Consider the following 23,585-nt stretch of genomic DNA (forward strand, 5'->3'; position numbering starts at 1 on the left):
AAGAAAAAACTATCCTTGCCAAAACTTGAGCTATGTGGAGCACTGCTACTATCACGGCTTATAAAAAAAGTAATTCAAACCTTGCCTGATAATCTACAAGTATTTGCCTGGACCGACTCCATGGTGGTTCTTGGTTGGTTATATGGAGATGTCAATAGGTGGAAACAGTTCGTGGCTAACAGAGTTCGAACTATCCTCAATATAATTCCATCATCGTCATGGCATCATGTTAAATCTGAAGATAACCCTGCAGACTGCGCCTCGAGAGGACTGTCAACACAGCAGTTATTGGAGCATCATTTATGGTGGCAAGGCCCGCAGTGGTTGTTAACATTTAATTCGAGTACAATGAAGGAAGAAAAATATCAACCACCACGCTTAGAAATAAAAGCATCCAGTGTGACCGCAGCCTTATCTTATAAAAATGCTTTAGTATTGCAATTATTAAATGAATGTAGCTCAATAGAGCGCTTAATCACTATAATCGGCTGGCTCACACGTTATACACAATGGTTGCGACGTAAACAAATACTTCAACAAAATTATCTTTCGTCATCAGAAAGAAAAAACGCGATGAACTTAATTATTAAGACAATACAAACAATTGAATTTGAGGAGGAAATTGAACGACTACAAAAACAACAAGGTTTAAGTAAATCTAGTAAACTGCTAAGTTTACTACCTTATCTAGACCCATGTGATGGGTTACTTAGAGTTGGGGGGAGATTAAACAATTCCTATCTTAGTCACTCAGCTAAGCACCCCGTAATACTACCCAGTCACGGCAAACTCACTGAACTTATTGTACGACACGCTCATTACACCACGCTTCACGGTGGACCAAGCCTGACTTTGTCTTATATACGAGAAAACTATTGGGTTATCAGTGGGCTTAGAACAGTAAAAAGAGAACTTCGAAAGTGTGTCAAATGTCGACGTTTCAAGGCAGAGAAGATAACGCAGATTATGGCTGATTTACCCGAGCCTCGAGTTACTCCTTCACGCGCATTCTATCATTGTGGCGTTGATTTCACTGGATCCTTCGATATCAAATCAAACAAGGGCCGTGGAATACGAACACAGAAGGCCTATGTTGCAGTCTTCGTTTGCCTCTCGACAAAGGCCGTTCACCTAGAGCTAGTGTCTGATATAAGCACACCAGGATTTTTGGCAGCATTCCGACGTTTTTGTGCCAGAAGATCCACCCCGAAACACATGTACAGCGATCAAGGAAGGAATTTTATTGGGGCATCCAAAGAACTGAAGAAGGAATATAACATTCTCGTTGCTATAAATACAGACGTGATGAATAAGATCAATGACTATGACATTCAATGGCATTTTAATGCACCAGCCTATCCCTCAGCCGGAGGGCTATGGGAAGCTGCCGTCAAGAGTTTTAAACACCACCTACGTCGTGTAATAGGTGAGCAAAAGTTAACTTATGAAGAATTCACAACGCTCTTGTACCAGATCGAGGCATGTCTTAACTCTAGACCTTTACTCGCCTTGACTGAAAATCCAGAAGATGAGTATCTAACACCTGGGCATTTCTTGGTTGGAGGATCCCTGATAGCAAGACCACAAACCGACTCTAACCACATGAACTTAAAAACAAGATGGCAGACTATTCAAGCAATGAATAAACAGTTCTGGAAAAGGTGGTCATCTGACTACTTACAACAGTTACAAGTTCGTACCAAGTGGAGAACACCCTCTAAAAACGTCGAGGTTAACGATATTGTCTTAATCAAAGACGAAAACCTGAGTCCCGGCAAATGGTCCATGGGTAGAGTGGTTAAAGTCCACCCTGGCAAAGATGGATACGTACGAGTTGTATCCGTCAAAACTAAGAATGGCGTTATACAAAGACCCGTTTTAAAACTGTCAGTTCTACCCGTAAGAGAAGAAGGTACCGGAACTCAAGCACAGAACCGTATCGATAACATTTCAACAACGACATGCGGCGACGACACAGGCGTCGACTCGCAACAGAGGCAACGAAGGGGTAGACAATTAAGAAGGCCTCTCGGAACATTCTTTACTATGATATTGATGCTAATTCTATTTCTATTTAAACCAACTGAATGTTCATACAACGTTACAGCTCTGAACAGTAATCAAAACATTTATTTCGATAAAATGTATGACGTACACATAATACGCGATGAATGGAAACTAATCGCTTACTACAATATGAGTACCTATTGGTCGGCATTACGTCATGTGAAAGATTATGTCGGTCATTTGGAAGAATCATACTTAAGCCTCGATCTACTTCCAACACAATACAGGAGTATCATATATCAATTACAACACGAAATATCGGAAATCGAACATTATAACGCAATTTTCAAAAAACATATATATAAAAGACAAAAACGAGGACTGATTAACGGTGTAGGCTATGTAGCGAACTCACTATTTGGTGTCTTGGATGAGCGTTTCGCTAAAAAATATGAAAAGGATATAGAAAAAATTTCTGTAAATGAGAACCATCTACGATTCTTATTAAAAAATCAAACAAGTATCATAGAAGCGCAATATAACATTCTTCAGAGGAATGAAGTTATAATGAACAAGCAATTCGAAATAATACAGAAATGTCTAAAGAATCTTACCCTTATTACTAATCGAACTGAGAAGGTGACTAACAATGAATTACAAATTTTGTCATCTTCAGTCTCAGCTATGATTATTTTATCAAATCTACGACGCTTGCAAGAAAGCGTTATAAACACTTTAACAAGCCTCGCAAACGGTCATTTAGATGCACATTTGTTGCCGCCTGAACAATTGGAAGAACAATTAAATATCATATACCGACATATACCGAATGACCTGACTTTGCCTGCCGATAAAAACGATTTTAAAGAACTTTATAAGCTAATGAAGGTTAACGGCGACATTGGTTCTTCTTATTTGATAATCGAAATCAAGATCCCCTTGGTAATTAAGGAAAATTTTGAACTGGATAGAGTAATAACCCTTCCTCAGCAGCATTATAACGTAGAATTTATCGCACCATACATTGCATTCAATCTACAAAAGGACTTACTACTCATCTTGACAGAATCAGATGTAGAAAATTGTGTCCACATACAGACAAACAAATTATTATGCGCTCTCGATAAGCCGATATACGAATTACAAATAACCAGCGGAATGTGTAACTTGAGTATACACAATACAACAATATGTAAAACAAAGGAGGCACCATGTCGCGTGCGCTGGGTCAAGTTACATAACAATAACAAGTGGCTTTATTCCTGCTGTGGGAAATGCACAGTGCGCATATTTTGCATTGACACTGGAGTTGTATTGACAACACTGACCGGGAATGGCCTTTTACAAATCGGTCAAGGTTGTACAATAAAAGGTGACACCTTCTCTATATTCACTCAAAATAGTTATATGAGCCAAGTTAAGGTCCAAGAAAACATACCGATCCCAGCCGATTATTCAATATTAAATTCCATAATAAATACTTCGGATTTCCAACTGTTTACACCCGAGGATCATGAAGACTTGTGGCGCCGGATGAAGTCTCAGATCATTAACCTCAAGGAGCAGGAAAACGCATCACTCAGTATACACGATATACATCAGTACTCTGTCTTGTATATAATCTTAGGGTCTATCATTGTTGCGGGATGTCTCTACGGTACCATGCGATATCGCAGAAACAAAATTATACAGAGCAGTGCTGTGAAAGACGTCTCCACGACCGCAGTTCCAGTTGCAGCAGATAAGAACGAAGACCAGGAGGCCCCTGCTCCCCCGAGCGCGCGACCGCGATTCGTTCGACTGGACATACCAATTAAAGAGTAGTGCAGTGATGATTATTATATAAGTTATTTAAATCTAGGTACTTAAATTTTAATTGTATTGTTATTATTGTTATTGTAGATTTTAATATCAAAATTATCTTTCTTCTTTGAGTCGGCAGGATGTACGGGTCAACGCACATTGAGCAATATGATTGTTTTGCTAATTAGTAACCTCTTTAATTTAGCTGATTTATTACGAAATTGTTATTTTCTTATGCAGATTTCTAATGAAATTGATATTTGTTTGCTACGATTGACGTCAAATGACGTCTGTACTTCTGCCTATATATACTCAAAATAATCTGAATAAATTTAGTGTTTGATCGACTCTCATTGGGTTTGGTTTCCCTCATAACCTTCCCTCACATGTCATCACTCACTCAACCATAGACTGTACCATACAATACTGAACCAATTTAAAAATTTTCTTCTACAGTAGAAAGTTAGAATATCCATAAATATCCAGGGCATACTTACGCTTCAAGTCAAGCCAAACGTAGTGTCAATAAATGTTAATCGAATGATAGATATAAATTTGTTTGATCGTCGATTTTTATGTTATAGTACGAGATACAATGAGAGAGAGAGATTTTATTAAATAACGTTGTTTGGGCGCGATTTCCTTAGGCAATCTATCAGATATAGTATATTGATATAATTGTATGTATTATATTGTATGTATTGTATGTATTACCTTACATATGTACTGGGTCATTATCATTAAACACATGAGGGTAAATATTTCTCAGGCCGGATCGGATTAGACCATTAAGTTGGTATTAAGAACTGAAGATGACGTTTGCGCAATTCAAACGAGGTCTAGTGGAGATTGATTTCAAGAGTGTAACATCTGATATAATATATTCGAAGAGATCTTCTTGCATTTATTGAAAAAAAAGAAAGTAATTCTTCTCATTGTCAATTATGGTTTCATGATAAAGACTTGTAGCTTGTAGGTTTTTTACTAGCCCGTTGATGAAATTTATTGTGAGTTAGGGCGCAAAGCAGCGCTTCTTGCTACGGGGGGTTTTGGGTTCAATTCCCGTGACGAGTCTGGCTTTATATATGAATAAGACATTAATATATGAGTGTGTTATTATATTTACTACGAAAAACATTTTATTTAATGGCGTGGAATTGTATATAACACATGGATCTTCGATTCAATTAAATACGACCGCGACAAGTTTTCAGATGTTAATTTCAATTGTTTAACAATAATCTTGCGCCTGGCGGTCATAATAAAAATGTAGAACCATGATCTAAATAAAGGGTGACGGATTAAGCACCTCATCTTTGTAACGAGAGGAAAGAAGTTTGCATGACTGTAAAGTACTTACTAACTTATACAGCCTTCAATAACATTCAGGGCGTTTTCAAGAAATAATACTTCAATAAGTAGGTAACATGAAGTAAACTTTTATTCTTCCGTTTTAATTTAAAAATTATTTCTTTCCGGTCTGGTTATCTGTCCTTGTGGGTCTCCCCACAGCTGATAACGATCGTTACGCGTAGTATGGAATAATCGTTTATGCGCCAACTCACAGTAGAGCAGTGTGGTGAATTAGGCTTCGAAAGAGGTCTATGTACAGCAGTGCATATGCAATCGAGATCGATCGTATTTATAAATATTTTAAAAACATTTTTAATTTCATTAAATTTGATAAAAATGAAATTTAAAAAACCTTATATATCGCATAAAGAGTGTAGAATATAGAGAATGTGAACTTATAGTAAATATTGAGAAACCAGTCTCAAATGATTTCATCATAACAGTAGCCGGACGATTGTTATTTCAATTATTCAGTCAGTCGTCAAAACCCCGTTACCACATTCTGTGCACACTCGACATACACTACAAAATGATACGATCAAAACTGAATAAAGACTGCAGACCGAGTTAAAAATATTTCATTTCAATATAGGTCAAGTTCTGTGTGACCTTAACATGATTAACTAAAAAAAAAACAACATTTAATAGCAAATTAAGGCTCAAAAGCGAGTAATGGTAAGCAATTAGGGCGGCCAGCTTTATTTTAGCCCACGATTATTTACGGAGAGGTTTCTCTTTGACGTCAAAAAGGTAACACCCCGTAAGGCGCACTACTCCTTTAAATAGATTTTTATCGCTTGCACTTTACAAACCTATCTCCGAGAAAAATGATTAACGAGATAACGAAGGTTCCTTTAGAAAGAGTTTTTTATGTCGATGTATATTTATAATTTTATACAGGGAACGGTTAGTTGTGAAGTAGATTAGGGATGATGACTCATGAAAAATCTCGTGTCGGGCGATGTGATGCAAAACTACTTGCAATAACGATTAATATTATAACTAGCGACTCGACCCGGCTTCCCACGGGTTCAATGCTGATACTAAATATATAGATGGAAGTAACTTTTACCAAAAAAACGGATACTATAGCAACGGTTACCATGGTAACCATTCGTGATGTCAGCCAGTGGTAAATCACATAAATATAAACAAAATTAAATAAACATTTTAAAGACAAATATATTGTTACGTAAACGTAGGGGTACATTGAGAGAAAGAAAAAATTTATTTAACCTTCAAGCGGTCGCGCGATATTTTGTTTACGGCCTAAAGTATATAGAAGGCATCGATTCAACGTCGCGCGACTGCTTGATGGTTAAGGAAATTAAAATTAAAATTAAAAGAAAAAAAAAAAAACATTAGAATTAATTAAACACGCTATTAAAAATACTCACATTTGATATTTCACAATATAATTGTGTTTGCAGGCAAACGAAAAAAAAACTGACTTCAATTACATCGACAGGTAATACAATGTAGATCGACGAAAAAATAGTCAAGTAACTACGCGTTATCAAAGATTACTCAAAAATTAGTTATCAAATCTCGATAAAATTTAAATGTGACCACATGATAAACATCAGCTTTTGATTAAATTAAAAATTATCGAAATCGATACACCCAGTAAAAAGTTATGCGGATTTTCGAGAGTTTCCCTCGATTTCTCTGGGATCCCATCAGCAAATCCTGGTTTCCTCATCATGGTACTAAACTAGGGATATCCTCTTTCTAACAAAAAAAGAATTATCAAAATCGGTACATCCAGTAGAAAGTTATGTGGTATAATACAACGTAGGTCGACGAAAAAAGCGTCAAGTAAAAACGCATTATTAGATATAGCTCGAAAAGTAGTACTTAGATCTCAAATAAATTTTAATGGGACCAATTGACACACACCACCTTTCGATCAAAAAAATTTTTGTCGAAATCGGTCCACACGGTCAAAAGTTCTGATGTAACATACATATAAAAAAAAAAAAAATACAGTCGAATTGAGAACCTCCTCCTTTTTTGGAAGTCCGTTAAAAAGCTCACAGACAACTTTTTTCCTCTTCGCTCCAAAGTCGAGAATTAATTAAACACACTATTAAAAATACTCACACGCGATACTTCAAAATAAAGGCTCACAGATAACTTCTTTCCTTTTCGTTTCGAAATCGCTTCGCTCGAATCGCTGCGCGGGCGACACCAGACTCTTATATATTCAGAGAGCTAGGTTCTAGGATATTCGAGAAAGTTTGAGAATATTTTCTTTCTCACTTCTAGAATGTTCTCGACATTATCGGCCTTCGTAACAATAGGTTCTGCAGCTGTAGCATACGTAGTAAAGGCGCGAAATTTAAAAACTTAAATTTTAAAATGTTTTCAGAATTAATTTGAGTAACTAAAATTATGTCGCTTTAACTCCAAAAAATATGTTAGCTACTGCTGTATAAATACACAAAATTTAGTAACTTTATTATAGTAACAAATGTAATTTAAGACTTTATTGAAATTGGAATTTTAAATTTCGCGCCATTACTATACATGCTGCAATTGCTTGCAGCTCCTTTCGAAATGCAACCCAAATAATCGTTGTTCTGAACGAAGTTCAAATACTCGACAACAGATGGCGCCACTACACTAAATTTCCAAGTTGAAGGGTTGGAAAAGCCCTTATATCTTTAAAATCACGCTCTTTAGGTTAAAACGGGAACTTTCTTGTTCGAGGGGGCATAAAGGGCTATCACACTATATAAGTCCCTTTATCGCGCCAAGACTCCTTTTTAAGTTTTATCGGCACGCACATTTTATCAACTTAGTTTTATAATATGAAATAAAAATGATAATGATGTACTAGTGAGCACTCGTATGGACCTAATGCGTGTAAAACGTGAGTAGACTGTATTTGTGTACCATATGCTGTAGTTTCTTTTTAAACTACTCTTATTATTGAAATACAACCTATAGTAAATATTAAATTTAAATATCTCGGTTCCATTATTTAATATTTGAAAAACAATATTAGGACATAAAAAAAAATTAAAAGAAGAAGTTGAGCGAATATAAAAATTTAATAGTACCGCTGAATTTAAAGTTTTAGAAAAGTTACGGAATAATATAAATTTTCAATATAGTCAACTAAGTTGACCGAAAGGCGTAACAGAAGGGGCACAATGGAGTCGTTGAAGCAATCAAAGCTGCCGGCTAAGCCTTTTTCTTGATAACTTCTGGCGAACCGCCAGCTGCGCCTGTTAACGGTTGATACAGACGCAACGCTCTCTGGGATAGCTTGCACGATCAATCGCAAAGCTGCCTCTAAGCTTTTATCGGACAGGGTTATGACTGACACTTCTAATTTTAATTTTTACTTTCAACTGAACCTTGTATCTCATATCCTATAAGAAAACAATAAAAAAACGGTACGCATTTTCTTTTAGTACATTTAAGCAAGAAAATACGACAAGGAGTAATTTATCTAAGTTTAAGTTAAGTAAAGCCAATATCTTCTACAGGAAACGTCCCTGCACGGTCGTCTTAAGGGTCAATGATACCATTTCAAGCCACCGTTATCCAATTCAAAAGCTCGACTACGACATACATTGAAATAGTGAGTACGTCGGCTAACATATTATATCGTCTGTTATAAAATAAATCTTAGATAATACTATAAGATTGAAAATAATTTGTTTTACTTCTTCCTAGATTAGATTTACTTGAGACTTTTGTTGCCATAAATATTATTACTCTTATTTTCGAATTTATAGCAAACTGCAGGGGTACTGATAACGTTGCTTTTAGAAACGTAGCTTGCGATAACCTCCCAAGTCGTCCGTAGCAAAAAATTTGGGACGATGTATCGGTAGTCCAATTCACGCCCACTTCCAAATACTTCAACTGCATTGCGGAATGAAACTAAAACTGTAACCGTAAGTAGGGACGCGGAGTGATATTATTTCGGACAGACTGTTGTTTCTGGCTGACTTATTACAGCAGTTCGCTCTTACTACACACACATTAATGTAGCATTACGTTAGAGTGGTCATAAATTCTTGCATGATCCGCAAATATTAAATCCTCCTTTACGTCATGAGTGTGCACAACTTAATCTTTTTGTTTGGTCTCTTCTAGTTGCATAAATAAATATACTTATAAATAATTTGATCCCTAGTTTTTATAGTGGAATTCTACAATCATCCAAGATATTAGCGACTTCGCATTCAGAAAATAGTGACATTTCGCTGTCATTTACAAATAATTTAGCCCTTAGACCAATTAAATCGTATTTAGTAAGAAGGACCGTCTAAAGAGACTTCGACTGGACAATTTAAACACGTCGATCTAATTTATTACAATTTAATTGGTTAAGGGAAGTGACTTAGCTGAGTGACAGAGTACAATATTTCAACTTTCTTAGCTCGAAAATAAAAACGGAAGCATTGTAATTTGTTTTACGTAAAATTTTATCGATCTACTAGCTGACCCCGCAAACGTTGTTTTGCCATAACACAAAATTTCAAATATTTTTCTCAATTTGATCGCAACACCAACTGTCGGGACAAACTGAAATTAAAATAGAATAATATTTAATATTTGATGCTGCGATGGTAGCGCAGTCTACCGGATCCAATGTAAAACATTCCAAAATTAACAACTACTTATAAATGAAAAATTAGTTAAATAAACATTTTCCAGTGGACCAAATTGTGAATCCAAAACCGTCCTCAAATCCCCTTGAACTCGCACAAAAAATTTCATCAAAATCCGTCCAGCCGTCTTGGAGGTGTTCAGTGACATACACACGCACACAAGAAATATATATATATATAAAGATTTAAATCGGGAATTGTTAATGGTGTAACTAAAATGATTCGCACATAAACGGACTTCCGAATCCATCCCGGGGAACGATGACCGATAATATAAACCAGGTTGAAACTTGAATATAAAACAGGAGTTACGACATGCCTTGGCATTGTTTCCATGCAATTATATCGTACAAATCGTTTCGGCGTTTTTATTGTATTTATTTACGTGGAGCTTCGAAATGATCGTGATTAATTACTTATCAACATAAATACGTTTTAATTGATTACGTAATATTTAACGTTTTTACATATTAAAAAGTATGAAAATATACCCAGTTTTAACGATTAAAAACTGATTTTAAGGAATCATTTTTTCAAGGAATTTAAGGAATCATTCAATACTGGAAACAGATTTTAAGGAATCATTCAATATTCGAGCTTTTACAAGATTTATTCAACATTGCAGTAACCATTTAAATAAAATTATGAAAATAATTCTCATACCAAAACTGAATTTTATTCGCGTTTCTTTAAAGTCTTAAATAATTTACATGTTCATACCTGAGTTGCGCTCGCACGTGACTAGTATTTAATGTATATTGTAAATCCTACTGCAAATAATCTTCAACCATATGAGTCTACAGTGTAGGTACTATCTATGCAAATAAATAAAATTGGAGTGTCTGTTTGTAATATTAAAATAACCGTTTATTACTAAATGCATATGGGTGTATACACGGTACATATACCAAAATAACATGTTTTACAATTTTTGTCAGTCTGTCTGTCTGTATTTTTTTGTATTCCACGCGGACGACATCGCGGGCAGAGTATTTTAATATAAGCTAAATACGTAATAAAGATTATCGAACTTCTTTAAGCCAGCGACCATCTTTTAATGGCTCATATAAACATTTAGGTATCTTCAAGAGTTTTACGATCTGATGTTCGGGGAGACATAAAATCACTTGTTTATGAAGACAAAGCAGTATCGGCCCTATCACTGAGGTGTTTACTTCCATCACCTACAACCATATAGCTAAATAGATTAACTTTCACTATGAAAAAGAAAACTAATTCGTTTTCAGTATAAAGGAGTATAAAGGAGCGTAAATTTATTGACTTGGAAGCTTCATCAATATTTTCTTTTAGTTCAACCACATTGTTTAGAAACTTTAATTCCGTTTGAACAGCTTACACACATAAACTAAATTACAAAACGTATCGGTAACTTCTGGGAAGTCTACCGTTCGTTTTAGTGTGATTGATGTAAACAACCTCTTTTACGGGAGCTGTAAAAAATGTTACTTGTTCAAAAAAAAAAACGAATGTGCAAATTATTATTAATTTAAATAAAATAATACTTATTCTATATTTCCTTTGTCATTAGGTCGAATAACTACTAACAACGTAATAAAAAATTAAGCGCGGCGCGGGGATGATTCGAGAATGTCCTTGTCGAGTTAAAAGCTTTACTCCATCTTTGGACGACACACAACGACATACATACGTATTTACGAGTATATTTTATGGATGTATGTACAATGTGAGACCTAATACACGCTAAGGAACAAAAGCGGGTTAAGAAGATGCTTTCTAGGCGAACAACGCGTCAGCATCGATACATTCATCGTTCTAATGGACGGAGGTGCGACTTCTTTACACAAAGCAACGTTTTTCACGTACTTACCAACCATATAGCATAATTTCTGTTAAACCACCATTGTAAGCGTACCTCAGAATAATTAATGACAAAGATGAGAATGTAGTGTCCATAGTGTAGTAATCACAGTGTTTCATTCAGATTGTTTGCGATTAATAAGTTTCCTAATCGCGATACAACATTTTTATTATAAAATGGATTGTTAAATTTGAAGTGTTTACTAAAAATATTTTGCTTGCTGAATTAATTTATGTCTGATTTAGGGTTCCCAACAGAACTATAACATAAAGTAATGTACTCTATTTCAGGACCCGTACTACATACTGTTCAACAAATATTGAACGCTAAAAGTAATATAGCTTCTGATTTATATTCATTTAAAATATTTAACAAACCCTAAGACATTTTTAAGCCTCGTATAATATAATTTAGGTTTACTTTATTTTTTCTAAGATATAATATACTTTTTGAAGTGTATGTTCATGCTTTATACATTTTTTTAATACGATTTTCAGCTGAAAATAGCTCACACTCCCTAGTGTAATGTCTAAGATGTATGTACTTATTATAAATTGATGAAATTCTCCATTTAAGTTCTTTTTATACAATGTCTAAGAAATGACACTATGTCAACATTCTTATCATCACATTATCAGGCTTGTTGAACAACTGACTAGGACAAGTCAAAAAACCGTGTTATTTATTTATATTCGCTTTTTTACATCCATACGTTTTTAATATAATAAAAAAAATTAATAAATCTCATAAGTCATCACATTAACTCGAAAGGTTCAAGTGGACGAGATTCCTTTTTGAGACAAGCCCAACCCTTGTACAGTTTTATCTTTTTGCATTAGCATTAAGTCTTTCATACACGTATACGCTTTTTAATTACGGTTTCAAGTTTTAATCAAAATTATATTTAGCAAAACTGCTTTAGAAAATATCAGAACTTTTTTTTAACTTATTTATTTATAAAAGATCCCAAAGACTCCAAGTTTACACCATGTTGCAACTATCAAGACAATTATTTATTTTTACGTTATACCTATCTTTAATTTATAGCAATGGCTAATTATTCTTATTTTTGTTTTTTTGAACTATGACTTAATCTTAAAACTTAGTATATAGTGTAACGGAGTTATCTTTAAATATTACAGTATTTTATTTTTAATCACCACTAAAGCATAAAACAATTTAAAAATCAAAAACTCTCACAATCAAAACTTTTATATGAAAATTTCTCACAAGTCGAAGAAACGAACTCTAACTGAACGGAACTTATAAAACTTGAATTTAACGCGATCCATCCAAAAGTTTTTCCGCGACAAACTAATAGAAGCTAAAAACGCTGTAATTCTGCAGTGAAAAAGTTTCATCATTTGACTTTTGAACACGCTTTAAAAAAACGTGTGTCCGTGTAGTCGAGGATATTGTTTTAAAACACAAAAGTTGAACGTGAACAAAATACTTCAATTGACAACCAGCAGTTTCGTAGGTTTAAGTATATCAAATTAAAAGGTTTAAAGTACGTAAAACTTCTTAAGTACAAAGTTTTAGGATAATAAATTAAATGAAACCTTCGCAAACTGTCTTTTTAGTAGCCTCCGTTAATCTCTTATTTTCATGCTTTTTCTATACTAGATCAAATATTATTAGAATTTTCTGCCAAAATTTTAGTATAAGAGATTAGAGGGGCAGATGTAAACCATCAGCATCATCAGCCTGTTAGTCTACTACTGGATCACCCGCTATAACCATCTACTCACTACCAGCTACCCTCCTCAAGTCATACATGTAAATGCCACACTATAAAATAAATCATCAATAACGATCATTACTTTCTTCTAAATAATTATAGCATATAAACAATCACACCGCAAAACTAATGAGAATACAAGAAAACTCCATTCTTTCATTATAAAAGAAACATATTGAACGTTTTAATGTCGACAATCAATTATTGTTTTCCGTCAGAACAGACAAATGAATAGCAAATAAATAATGAACAAGCGAACTATGATTCAATATTGTCGTTAGTTTAACGATCGCTGGCATGGAAGGTCAGATATTGCTGAGTGGACAAGTTATAATTAGGCCTCGATGGAGGCTATTAGTGACTTGCAAATCTGTTCAACATTTTAACTAAACAGCGTTAGGTCCTTTGACATGTTAATTTATTAAATTACTGTTATCGGAGAAGATGATGATGGAATATTTAGGGTTAGGATGCAATTTAGGTTGAGGCATAAAATTTATTAATAAAAACTACTATTTCCAGGATTAGAAGACATATTTAGATTGTAAAAGTAACTTCAATTTCGGGATTTCGTGTAAGAACAAAATACTGCAGTCAATCTTACGTCATGTCGTCATCACCATATATCACGCTGCATGGTAGCTATATAGCCGTTTGATATACCACACATTGTAACAGACGATCGTACCATATGTCCCGTTTCCTCGGTTCATAACTGATTTCAAGTGCGGTTAAGTCTGATGAGGCATTAAGCGACGTCTTAGTACACCGTAGTATCGAAACCATAATTGAATGTTAGCTATTATCGAAAATCGAAGGACGAAATGGCTTTTAGTTAACTTTAGGTGCGAAAATGGGCGAGACAGGTACGCTGAATTCTTGTAAAAATTTTAGCAAAGCGTTCCTGAAAATTTCTTACATAGAAATGTTTGATTTTTTATGTTTTTCACATTTTAGTCAACAAAAATGAAAGTTCCTAAAAACGATATTAATAATCGGATCAGACAGCTGATAGTATATTTTACGTCATAAAACTATTTTTATGGACCTTTAAATATTTCCACAAATTCTTACTGGACGATATATCATTAGTTCATAAACAAAAGAAAACACGCCTTTTCTGACCATTTGTCATCTTGCGTCAAAAGCATACAACCTCTTATGGTAGTGTAGGTGTGTCTGTAAGGAAAAGCTTGGATGGGGTCCAAGCTTTTTTCATACATATGACATATTTGACGCCATGGTAAGTCTAGAAAAATTCAAAATCCGACATATAGTATCGCTAAATGTGTCATCAAGTTCTAATCTAGCGAACGGCTGGGCCAATTCGGCTATTGCACGTCTCCAAGGAGGCTGTACTGTTCTCTCACAAAATGAAAAGTACGATGACGATGAAGCACTTAATCTTATACCTCTATAATTTTATAACAATGCATTAATATGCTGCTACACACATCCAACTATAAATATCACATAAAGAAGAATCGATTTAAAAAATATTATGTAGGACGTCAACATTTTGGATGTACGGACGATAGCAAAAGAATGCGAGAACTTGACGAAATAAGCTGCCTTTTTTTTAATTTTTTCAGGAAGCTATTAACTACTTAACCCTGTTGGATATGAAGGCTGAAAACTTATTTTTAACGATAAACGTTTCTACAATTTCTATCATAATAAATTATTTTTGATGATTACAGGATTATTCTCCACTAAATTATTTGCACAATGATATGCAAACTATCCTGGTTCATGGATTTGACAGTTCAAGACAGGACGTCTATACGATCAGCTAGTTCTGAAATAAAAATAAGAAACTCACCTGTATCTGGAACATGGATATGGAGTCGTCCAGCATCTGCACGCGCACAGCGAGCATCTTGCCGCCCTTCTTGGGCGTGGCGGGAGGCGTGCGAGCGCCGCCGTCGACGCCCGCCGGCGTGCTCGCTGAGTGGTGCATACGACCTACAGAATTGTTACGATTACAAAATCAACATCAAAAATTATTTAAGCAGGCTTCAAAAGTACTTTTAAATCGTCATTATATAAATTAATTTTGTTTAAATTAATCAGTAATAGTTTAAAGGTGAAGCTACCACCGATTCGGAATGTAGATTCTGCAAAGAGGAACCGGTAAGAAACTTATAAAGAAATCTGTGTTTTGTTATAAATTTGTTAATATCTTAAATGATATGTGAAGTCAGAAAATGTCCTGCTCAAAATTTAAAGCAGTCCTACTTGGGGAAGTCCCTCAACCTACTGCTCTCAAGAGTCTCAAGTAATGTTGTGTTCCTATGGTGAGTGAGGTAGCCAGAGCTTCTGGGGAGGGTCGGCAGCGTGTTTGCAATGTTGCAAGCGAACGCTATTTTGCCAGGTCATTTAAACAAAAAAAAAAAAATTACTATCACATATATTAATGTCGCCCCTTTACTACTTGCATATTGTGGCTTTCTAATATAGAGCGAATTATTACAATTGTTTCAATTTACGCGGAAAAAAAAAACGCATTTACCACGCGCGAGTACCAGAACGAAAGTCGATTTTTACGGGACTTTGTTGTTTGAAGTTGTGAAGCAAAATATAGGTTAACCCTGAAATTCCCGCGAAATCGGTATTTGCGCGGGAAAAGCCGCGTCTACCGTGTGCGAGTACCGGAACGACTGAACCGATTTTTACGTGACTTTCACTGGAAGATGGAACACGAGTTTGTGGTGAAACATATAGGCTACTTTTTATACCAGAATAACCGCCAAATCAGGATTTACGCGGGAACCCACGTTTAGCGCGAGCGAGTACATACTGCCCAGACTGATAAAATAACCAAACATTTTTCTATCAAAGAAGACAATTATACCTAATTTTCCAAAAAGTTTTACTTAATTATAGAACAAATCGTCAATCGTTGTCATTCACTTATCGCGAAATCTCAAAAACCGCTGGACGTATATAGTTGAAATTTGACAGGGAGAGTTTATAGTTAGTAGACGTCCTCTAAGAACGAGTTTCGCGATTAAGATCGCACTGAAGAGGTCTAAAGGCTCTCATGAGTTCTTACAAAAGCTCTAATTTTTTTATCATATGAATTTAAAATTTGACAGAGATAAATAATAGTTAGTAAATGTTCACCAAGAACGGATTTTTCGACAGGGCCATAATTAAGATGGTCTAAGGGCCCTTGAAATGTTATAAAAGTCCATAATTTTTTCAATCTAGGGTGCATTATCCAGAAATGGAGATCAAAAAATTATACCTCTAAGGGTTTGAAATATGAACTGAAAATTTAAATGGAAAGTTTGTCATTTTTGAAACTGGAATAATCATATTTTAATTTTCGACTACTGATTAAAAATTTGTTAGCACATGTTTCAGCTTTTGTGAAAGTTCTAACCTTAAATACTTTAGCCCCTCTATGTAAATATAATCAGTTTTTTACGAGAGCAAAGCCGCGGGCAACTGCTGGTATTACATAAAAACACTAAGCAAATCAATAATAACTACTTGATACTAGATTATTTCGTGTTGAAGTAAATAGTAATCGATTACAATTTACCGATTAACTATACTTTACGATTTCACTTGCTTTAGATTACAATATTTTTCTCAAATAGCATATTTCGTATCGTTTTTATTGAATGGAGAGTGGTATGAGAGTTAGAACGTTTTCACAAATCACAAATTTTTAAATTTATTTTATTAATACATATAGATTATAATATTCTTATGAAACGAACTTTTATCAGCTAAAAAAATTAAATGATTAGTGAAATACTTATGTTAACTTTCGGCGTCCTAGTTACCCGTTTCATCATTACAGCCTATACGGTCCACTGCTGGACATAGGCCTCCACAAGTTTACGCCAAAAATAACGTGAACTCATGTGTTTTGCCCATAGTCACCACGCTGGGCAAGCGAGCTACCCGTTTGAATTTACACAAATTTTAATATTTATATGCTGTAAGTTACCGAGGAAGGTTATAAGTAGGCCATAATATAACGCTACGACTTACGATTTTTTTTTGTGATGTTAAAAGAGTAACTTTTTAACTAAATGTAATTGATATTGCTACTTAAAAATTATCTATTTCTCTAGTTGTTTCGGCTCGTCTGAATCAATTCTCACTAGACAGTTTCCTTTGCGTGATCTTGAAAGAATAACTACACAATGTCATATACACATATACCAATCAAGAAAAAAATCTACACATCTGTTCGTATCGGCTAATCTACCATAAATAGTGAGAAATTTTAATCGAGATATAAAATAAAAAGTATTGAAGGAAGTGATAGGCTATCCTTATTCAGAAAAAGAAATAGATTTTCTCGACGTCAAATGACTATAAGCAAACATAAAATTTGTAACAAAAAAAAAATCAAAACCGAACTAAACTGAAACATCCTATTTATAAGCGTTTCACTGCGGAAAAAACTTCCTCTGCATACGAGATAAAAGTTGGAGCCTATATAAAATTATAAAAGAACGATTATTTACTTAATTCCAGGCAAAAAAAAGACGCTGAGAACAGTTGTGTTAGAATATATTTGCATTACTTCAATCTCCTCTCCATCAAATATCAATGTAGATGTATGAAAATCAATTCCAATAACGGCCGTTCTGAATTTAATTTTTTACGGAAAATCTTTAGGTATTTACCAATCTGTTGCGGCTGTTTTAACCGCCTTAAAAAAAAAACATTTTCTATTCTAGTGTATTTTTTTTTATGCATTGTCTCGTAATTTTTAGTTGACGCTCATCTGGTCCCATTTAAATTTTAACGAGTCGTTTTTAAGTTATCCCTAATAGTAACATTAACTTCTACTCAGGTGATAATGTTCTTATTTTATAAGTTATTCGGTGTTTTTTTGTATATTTAATATTGTATATTTAGTTGACGTCTCCTCTCTCGGTCTCTTACATTTATGGTAGTGAGAAAAATTATATATTTTTTTATACCACTGGAGTAGCAAACAAGCGTTCATTCGCCCAAAGATGGGCGTGCGGGCGACGCATCGTATTTCAAAGATAATGCCTGCTAAACCAGAAGCATCACAAACAGCAAACATCAATTGAATAGGTAGGTGATCGTCAATAAAATCGTCTTGTTACAATGACAACTGAACTACTTTAAATTGATTAGGAATTTCACTTTGTACTTAATTTACTTATTTTTGACAATCCTTATGACCATATTTTTTTTATTGCATTTTAAAGGTTGAGAACATTCCCCATACGCGTGCTAAATGTTTTTATATAAGATAGACGTTTATCATGATCACGGACATTAGTATTTTGTCTTTTTATACATAACTAGGTCGGCTGACAAGCGTACGGCTAACGTGATGGTAAACGATTACCATAGCATATAGACGTCTGCAACACCAGAAGCATCGCAAGCGCGTCGCCGACACCATCCCCCATAGCCCCCAGGAGCTCTGGTCACCTTACTCGCCAACAGGAACACAACACCGCTTGAAAACAGTATTATTTAGCTGTAATCCTCGGTAAGGTCGAAGTACCCCAGTGCTTCGTATTTTGAGCAGCCAATTTCCTGCTATGCCCTACCTCAGTTTCTCCTTGTCTGTCTTTTTTGATCTCGCTGTCTGGTCATTTGTATGTGTGATATATGTATTTTCGAAAATAACACTGGACACGGGATTCTCTTCCTACTGGCACCCGTTTAGTGTGAAGTGTTTATTTATTGTCGACATTAATACTAGGTACTTACGTACTTTTTCAATATATTTAAATAAGACGTAAATATGCAACTAATAAAACGCAGTTACAACTTCGCATTGAGATTTAAATATTTATAATAGATCCAGACTTTAATTTTGACATGAAGTAAACGCATATGTAATTTTGGTAAAATACAAATAAATTTATCGTCGGCGAGATAACAAAGTTACGTGTAAGAACAGGTTTTTTTAAATGTAAATTAGTGATAATATAGAACAATTTTAACAGTTATATTCTGTAGACTCAAATAAAAAAAGTTACCTGGTATGTTCCATCCAATAGTGGACAGATGTCCAGTCGAGTTGCAACTGCCGGGGGGTAGCTCGGTCTCCATCATATTGTTGGCATGTCACTTTCAGAACACTGCACTACATACACTCCCATTGTCACTACACTAAGTTACTAAAAGTTCTGTCGGCTCCGTCTGTAACAAACAAACACTTTGTTTTATTTCTTATTACCTTTCTATTGAGAACTTGCTGACCTGACAGACATTGTCCTGTTTTTTTAACTATGTATTTTGAATTCGAATTGGTATAATTAATAGAAAAATATTATAAAAAAAGAGTTTTTATGTACATCCTCTTTGACGATATTTGCAGCGTGCATTCTGTCAATTCTATGGCAAACGTCATAAGGTTACATTAAAAAAGTTTATATTGTCCATATGCGCTAAGGTTAGATAAGAAATAATTTTATATGGTGGTTAAGTATTCTCAGATTTTCTAATTTTCCAGGCAATTTTCTTAATTTTTTCGTTCATAAGAAACTTCACCTGACAATAACAACCCCACCACTGAAAAGGATTGGCAAAATCGGTTCAGCCGTTCACACGTGTGTGGCCAAGGAAATAGAGATTCATTTTTATATATTATATAGACTAGCTGTACCACGTGGTTTCACCCGAGTAATTTCTAATCCTGTGGATATGTCAGGATGAAAAGTAGCCTATGTGTATTTAAGATATCCAGCTATCTACATACCAAATTTAATTAAAATCAGTTCAGTAGTTGTTGCATGAAAGAGTAACAAACATACTAACAAACATACTAACAAACATACATACATACATACATACATACATACATCTTCACAAAATTTCATACTTATAATATTAGTAGGACACTTTTTAACCAACTCAAAAAACGAGTAGGTTCTCAATCACACTTTTTAGTGTGTTTTACACCATAACTTTTTACTAGGTTTTGTACACTCAGTACTAATGATTCTTTTTCTGAATAATAACTTAAGCCATGAGATTTAAAACATGTTAGTTGTTATTGCTTTAATGTATAAACTAGGGAGGTATAAAATATCTAACAAATTATGTGGTTTAAATGCCAAAAAAATGTATCTATCCATTGGTTTTTTATATATTAGATAGCTTTACCGGTGAGACAGGGCCAAAGTAGCTGAAATTAATAAACAAATTATATCTCATATAAAAATGTATGTTGATAAAAATGTAAAGAAGCAAGACTAGATAATCTGCATGGTTTTACTTCTGCTTACTGCTAGGCTTTATTATGTGATGTATTTTGATTTTATATAGCCTACAGCCTATGAACATACTTTCTAAGACTTAAACTTTAGCATGCTTAAAAATATATAACTACTTTTCTTTATGAATCCATTTAAAATAAATTTTTCAATAAAATTAGAAACCGATTTAGGTATTCAGAAATTAATATTGACTTTTTTCTTATATAATTTTTTTTGTAGTCTATATTACTGCTGTTATTCTTTTTGTGTAAAAACTTTCTGCAATGTATGTGGTCTTCCAAATAAATGTGTTTCTTTCTTTCTTTCGTTCAACTAATTTTAAAATTATTACAAAATATTTACTAAGTAAAGTAATATTAAATGCCTAGTAAAACTATTTTATAAAACTAAAATGCAAAATAATTATAAAAAATACAATTAAAAATTAATTTATGGCGTAAATTAAATTTTAAATTATTTTTTTACATATCTGCTTTGTTACCATTGAAATATGAAATATCATTAATTTTAAATAAAAACTATACAATTATTTAATATAAATACACAAATGTTTAAAAAAATGGTAAGTTAAAAATAGTTTTTAGTAATTAAAACATTACCTCACTCCATGCAGTTAAGTGTCCCTCATTGTGATATTAATTATTCCTTTCATTATCAGAGTATAAAAAGCGAAATTAAATCACTAAGTTACTGTATATCATTCAATTATACTATAAACCTCGTTTAAAGAACTAGTAAATTCAGTTACTGCATACGAGGTGCAAGACCGCCGGCCTACATCACACCCCCAGACATAAATAGTAGCCTCAATGCAATAACCAGAAAATAGGTCACACGGAGGTGCGCCCGCCTGCCGGGCCGACCGACAGAGACAACTCGGCGCGACCTCCACCGCGCCGCATCAGTCTAATAAGGACCCTTGCAAATTTAATTACGCAAACTACGATCGTAAAATAAGACACATTAGTCGAGCTCCTTAATTGATATTAATTACTAAATAATTGACTAAATTCTTATATTTATTACTAATATATCTCTCCTTACTTTCAAATGATCGCGGATAAATGAAAGAGAACACAACGAAACGGTGTCCCGACTCCCGAGTTTTCTTCCTGCTGTCAACCACCACTGAAGTCATTGATCTTATTTGTCATGTGATGCACTACCACTTTTTGAGCACTAAAAATACTTATAATCAACACGTAGTCTTTACTTTCTTATAAGCTTCACCATAAAGCCTCTAACTAGCCTCCGACACTGTTTATTTAATATTTAAACAAGAACTCCTCACACACCCAGAACGAATCATACGCCATATTTATTTACTTTAATAAATGTAAATGTTACTAGTTTAGAAAACAGAGTTATTAATAATATTTAATATCGTATGCATATTGCATAATGCAAGTTTATTTAAAATAATAAAATTATTGACAGGTTACAATAAAAATTTTAACTTCTAATACAAATTTAAGTTTTAATAAGAAATCGATCTAGTTATATCAGGCAGACTCGAATCCAGCTCTCAATAAATTAAAAAAAAATCAGTGCTACCAATATTGGAACAATTTGCCTAAAACAGAGTATCAATTTTTTAAATTAGGCTGTTTTAGAAAAATTTAGGGCCGTAGCTTAAATTATATCGTTTGCCATTATTTTACATTGGTACTAGAAAACTTAAAATATTAAATATTTTTTAATTTGTTTAGGCTATTATATAATATTATGTTTTTAACTTGGCTAATAATATTCAATTTCACTCATTATCTGCGTTTTTATATTTTTTATGAGTTTCCCTATTTGTATTCGTGGGTACTATGTTTTCAAAAACTTTTTATGTACTGATGATTAATAGATTAACTACAAAAACAAAATATTATTTCTCAATAAAATAGAGTGTGTGCTTAAGACCGCATGGCAGAAGTCAAAACTTCATCAACAATCGCAATCAAGCAATAACGCAATAAGTTCCGAGTTCACCCAAACGAGCTTTTCGCCTCAGAGCATGACGGATCAGTCTAACTTACTACCTACAAAAATGTATATTGGTGTGCCAAAAAAAGTTTTCCCTCCAAAAAGTTCACAATCATAGAAGCAAACAAACAGTCAATAACTTAAATATTTCTCTACAGTTTAAGTGTAAAGTGTGTATGAATTAGTAAACCCAAAGATATATTACAAAAAAAGATGCTTAACTTTTCGCAAAGCTTTAAGTTTTATCGTTAATGAGAATTAGACATATGGTTCTAAATAAAGCTTTAGATTTTAACATAATATTCTGTGTCAACAGTCTTTGTCAACAGTACGCTCATGCAAGTTTGAACTTATGTATGGAAATACAAAAATTCATTAAAAACTTAAATAAAACGCATCGTTAAATTTTTCATTTAATTATGTACCTCACACCTGTTTCGCAGAGTATAGGTAGAGACAACAGATTTTCAGAATAATGAATAATGTAACTGCTATCTGATTTCGGCAATAAGGCTTTAAAATAATAATCAATAACAAAAATAAATAATCTCAAATAATTATTAGGTAATATATCCCAATATCTAATGGTAAAAATTACAAGTAGCAAACAGTGTCAACTGTCGAGACGTAGTATTTCGGGCTGCCAACGATAAGTTATAGGCGACTTCATTTATTCCACGCTCTTTTTTGCCAAGCTTTATATAGTGTTTAATTAAATAAAATTTAAATACTAAATACTTAATGATATGTGCACATACATATAATCACGCCTCTTTCCCGTAGGGGTAGGCAGAGACCACTTCTTTCCACTTGCTGCGAACTTTATGTTAGAGTATTAAAAATATAAATCAATAATCAAAACATTTATTTTAAGGTTTAGCGACACTATCATTTTAATATCAGTAAAATCGGTTAATTACAAAACCTTTGATAACTCGTTTGTCATGGCAACACAGTTGACACTTTAAAAAAAATAGAACGTTGGCGGGAATTAGTTT

General features: G+C 33.8%; 1 protein-coding gene across 1 annotated transcript in view; it reads right to left on the reverse strand.

Moving 5' to 3' along the window:
* Positions 1 to 19,447, reverse strand: part of LOC123667185 (microtubule-associated protein futsch) — a 60,418-nt gene extending 40,971 nt beyond the window's left edge. Inside the window, exons 1-2 of the mRNA XM_045601156.1 lie at positions 19,372 to 19,447; positions 15,198 to 15,340 (exon numbers count right to left, since the gene is read on the reverse strand). Of these exons, the coding sequence (XP_045457112.1) occupies positions 15,198 to 15,340; positions 19,372 to 19,447 (219 nt within the window). The remainder of the gene's footprint in view (positions 1 to 15,197; positions 15,341 to 19,371) is intronic.
* Between the last annotated feature and the right edge of the window lie 4,138 nt (positions 19,448 to 23,585).

This window comes from Melitaea cinxia, chromosome 2, assembly GCF_905220565.1.
Source record: "Melitaea cinxia chromosome 2, ilMelCinx1.1, whole genome shotgun sequence".
Lineage (NCBI taxonomy): Eukaryota > Metazoa > Arthropoda > Insecta > Lepidoptera > Nymphalidae > Melitaea > Melitaea cinxia.